The sequence below is a fragment of the Coturnix japonica genome, unplaced genomic scaffold (genome assembly GCF_001577835.2).
Source record: "Coturnix japonica isolate 7356 unplaced genomic scaffold, Coturnix japonica 2.1 chrUnrandom633, whole genome shotgun sequence".
NCBI lineage: Eukaryota > Metazoa > Chordata > Aves > Galliformes > Phasianidae > Coturnix > Coturnix japonica.
Genome location: NW_015440003.1, coordinates 31,394 through 35,150, shown reverse-complemented (window position 1 = coordinate 35,150; position 3,757 = coordinate 31,394). Strand labels below are relative to the sequence as shown.

Here is a 3,757-nt window from a genome sequence, read left to right as displayed (position 1 = left end):
CAGAATCCCAGAGCACCCCATAACCATAGATCCCCATTAGACCCCCACAGATCCCCATAGACCCCCACAGATCCCCATAGCCCCCATAGAGTCTATCCCCCCCAATCTCACCCCCATGTGGGTCGTTACCCCCCCATGTCCCCATTAACGACACACAGGACCCACGTTCTCCTCATCCCATCCTCATTCCATCCCCACAGAAACCCCATAGACCCCATAGATCCCCAGTAACCCCATAGAACCCCATAGATCCCCTCAGGACCCCCATAGACCCCCTCAGACCCCCATAGACCCCACCAGACCCCAAGAACCCCATAGATTCCCCAATAGACCCCCCTTAATCCCCATAGGACCCCCACAGATTCCCCATAGATCCTCATAGGACACGCCATAGACGCCCCACAGAAAGGTCCCCATAGACCCCCAACAGATCCCCATAGATCTCCTCATAGGGGACACCCAATAGACCCCCATAGATGCCCATAAACCCCCATAGATCCCCAATAGAACCTCATAGACCTATAGACCCCCATACATGCCCCACAGGATCCCCATACAGCCCCATAGACCCCCACTGATCCCCATAGACCCCCATACAGCCCATAGACCCCCATACACCCATAGACCCCATAAGATCCCATAGGACCCCATGAGATCTCTGCCCCCATTTATCTGCCCCCCATGTCCCAATTAACGACACACAGACCCACGTTGCTGCCTGCATCCCATCCTTCATTCCCCATACCCCACCCCCCCATACCCCCCCATACCCCCCCATATCTCACCCCCACGCGGGGTCGTACCCCCCCCACCCGTTTCCCGGTGCCAGGTAGACCCTCCTCCCGTTAAACACAACGGTAACGACCCCTTTATAGGCCGCCCTGGGCACCCCGGCCTTCATGTCGTCCATGATCCCCAGCGCTTTGGCTGCGGCCCGGAACGATTCCCGGTTGTGATAATGGATCCTTATGGCCGCTTTGGAGCCGGTGCTGTCCCCGTTAAGGCCTGTTTTCCCGTTAATCTCCGTTAAATCCCTCAGCTCTCCCGGTTGTGCCTCCCTCAGTTGCCGTTCCCATTCGGTATCATACCGTTCCCGGTGTAGATAAGCCATATCAATGTTAGTGAATGGCACGAACCTCCGGTTGAGCAGCATGTACCGGAGGTGCTGCTCGTAGAACTGCCCGTGACTCACCCCTTTACGTCCGAACGTGACGGTTCTCGATACCTCGGGCCTAACACAGGCCCGGTCCCGGCGTTGCTCCGGTTGTCTCATCCAATCATCCCAAAAAGCCGGCGGCCATTTTGGTTCCAGCTCAGCCCACAGTTCGGATGTCAGCAGCCAACCCAGCCCCGGGAAGAAATCGGTTCGATACAACAGTTCCGGTCGGGACGGATCCACCAGCCGTTCCTTGCCGTTATCGTGCCAGGCCGAGGCGCACCATAGAGATGGATCGGAGCGGAGTAAGGGTAGAGCGGCCCGGAAGTACTCGAAGAAATCGGGCGCCACCTCTAGGTCGTCCTCCACCACAATGGCGGCCCGGAAGTGGAGGGTGTTAAACACGTGACCCAACGCCCAGCGGTAATGGCGGGCGATCTTGTAGTAGCCGGCGAACTTCCGGTGTTCGGGCGGAACCGGAAGTGGATCCGGGTGAGGAGGAGGGTGGAGTCGAGTGATGGCGTCGCCGTAGGATGAAATGGCGGCCGCCGTTTCCGGGTGCTGGCAGTCCTGGCTCACCAGGATGGGGAAGCGGGTGGCAGACGGTCGGTAACGGAGCAACGAGTCCAGGCAGCGCCGAACCGAGCTGCGATCGCAGGCCAAGACCAGAACCGGAAGCGGAAGCTGGCTTTCATCCGGAACCGGAAGCGACGTCACGGAGAGGGGTTGTTCCGGAAGCGGAAGTGCCGGGAGTAGCGCGGGGGTCGGGGGAGGATGTAAGGGGTGGGGGGGGGTCGGGGCCGGGTCACGTGGGGCGGCCATGGGGGCCTTATTGGGGTCCATAAGGGCCTTATGGGGGTCGTAAAGGGGGTTATTGGGGTCGTATGGGGCCTTATTGGGATCCTGGGGGGGCTTATGGGGGTCTATGGGTCCTTGGGGGGGCTTATGGGGGTCGTAAAGGGGGTTATTGGGGTCGTGAAGGGCCCTTATTGGTCGTATGGGGGCCTTATTGGGGATCCTGGGGGGCTCTATGGGGTCTTGAGGGGGGTTATGGGGGCGTATGGGTTTCTTATGGGGTCGTATGGGCCCTTATGAGGGTCTTGGGGGGGTTTATTGGGGTCTTGGGGGGCTTTATGAGGGTCTCGATGTTGATATATGGGCTCTTTGTGGGGGTTAATGGGGTTATGTGGCGGATTAAAGGCATTTTGGGGCCAATTCTTGGCATTTTGGGTCTTTTTGGGGCCCTTTCTGGGTGCTCTCAGTGGGTCTCTATGGGGCAGCCGCTGTTGGATGTGGGTCAGAATCTCCCTCTGTAGCTCCAGTTGTTTCTGTGCCTCCTGAGCCAGGCGGGACAACTGGGCCGTTAAATGGGGGTCGGGGGGGGCTTCGTGTGGGGGGGGGGCCGCACCAATGGCCGCCATTGGGGTCTTAGGGGGCCCGCGACCCCCGCCCCCCCCCCAAAGGTAAAAGAGAAGCAACGCGTTCCAAGAGACCAGAGCGGCTGCGGCCCACAGCAGCGCCAAGGGGGGGGGCTTCCGCATCACGGGACCCCCCCCACTGCAACAACGACCCCCCTTAATTAATGGTATATGGTGGGGGGAGACCCCTGTAATTAATTACTGACCCCCCCCTTAATTAAAGGTATATGGTGGGGGGAGACCCCTGTAATTAGTTATTGACCCCCCCCTTAATTAAAGGTATATGGTGGGGGGAGACCCCTGTAATTAATTACTGACCCCCCCCCTTAATTAAAGGTATATGATGGGGGGGAGACCCCTGTAATTAATTACTGACCCCCCCCTTAATTAAAGGTATATGGTGGGGGGAGACCCCTGTAATTAATTACTGACCACCCCCTTAATTAAAGGTAATGGATGGGGGGAGACCCCTGTAATTAATTACTGACCCCCCCCTTAATTAAAGGTATATGGTGGGGGGAGACCCCTGTAATTAATTAATGACCCCCCTCTTAATTAAAGGTAATGGATGGGGGGGGACCCCCTTATTAATTGCAGACCCCCCCCACTACAACAACAACCCCCCTTAATTAAAGGTATATGATGGGGGAAGCCCCCTGTAGTCAATTACAGACCCCCCTTTGGTTATTAATTATAGGCCCCCCCCAAGGTTATTAATTATAGCCCCCCCCTTTGGTTATTAATCACAGGACCCCCCTACGGGTATTAATTATAGCCGCCCCCCTGGGTTATTAATTATAGTCCCCCCTTTGGTTGTTAATTAGAACCCCCCCCCACAGTTATTAATTATGGGCTACCCCCCCCCTTCCCCCCAACCAAAGAACCTTCCAATGGAGCTGGAGAGTAGATCAGAGCCGGGCCATGGAGCTGGGGGGGAGAGAATGGGGTTAATTGGGGGGGGGGCTGTAGGGATTGGGGGTAATTAATAACACTTCCCCAAATCCCACATAAACTCCCCCCACACCGCCCCAAAATCCCTTATAAAGCCCCCCCATAACTGCCCCAAATCCCCCATGCCCCCATAGAGACCCAAAATCCCCTGTAACCCCCCTAAACCCCCATAGAGCCCCCCAAATCCCCTATAACCCCCCTAAACCCCCATAGAGCCCCATAGAACCCCCCC

At 57.1% G+C, this 3,757-nt stretch overlaps 1 protein-coding gene across 1 annotated transcript; it reads right to left on the bottom strand.

The window, feature by feature from the left end:
- Window positions 1–766: 766 nt before the first annotated feature.
- On the bottom strand, window positions 767–3,525 carry MGAT1 (alpha-1,3-mannosyl-glycoprotein 2-beta-N-acetylglucosaminyltransferase). Its single transcript, XM_032441834.1, has 2 exons — window positions 2,204–3,525; window positions 767–2,141 (listed from the first exon to the last, which is right to left on the bottom strand). Exons 1-2 carry the CDS (start codon window positions 2,695–2,697, stop codon window positions 782–784), a joined length of 1,854 nt encoding a protein of 617 aa, XP_032297725.1. The 5' UTR covers window positions 2,698–3,525; the 3' UTR covers window positions 767–781.
- Window positions 3,526–3,757: the final 232 nt, after the last annotated feature.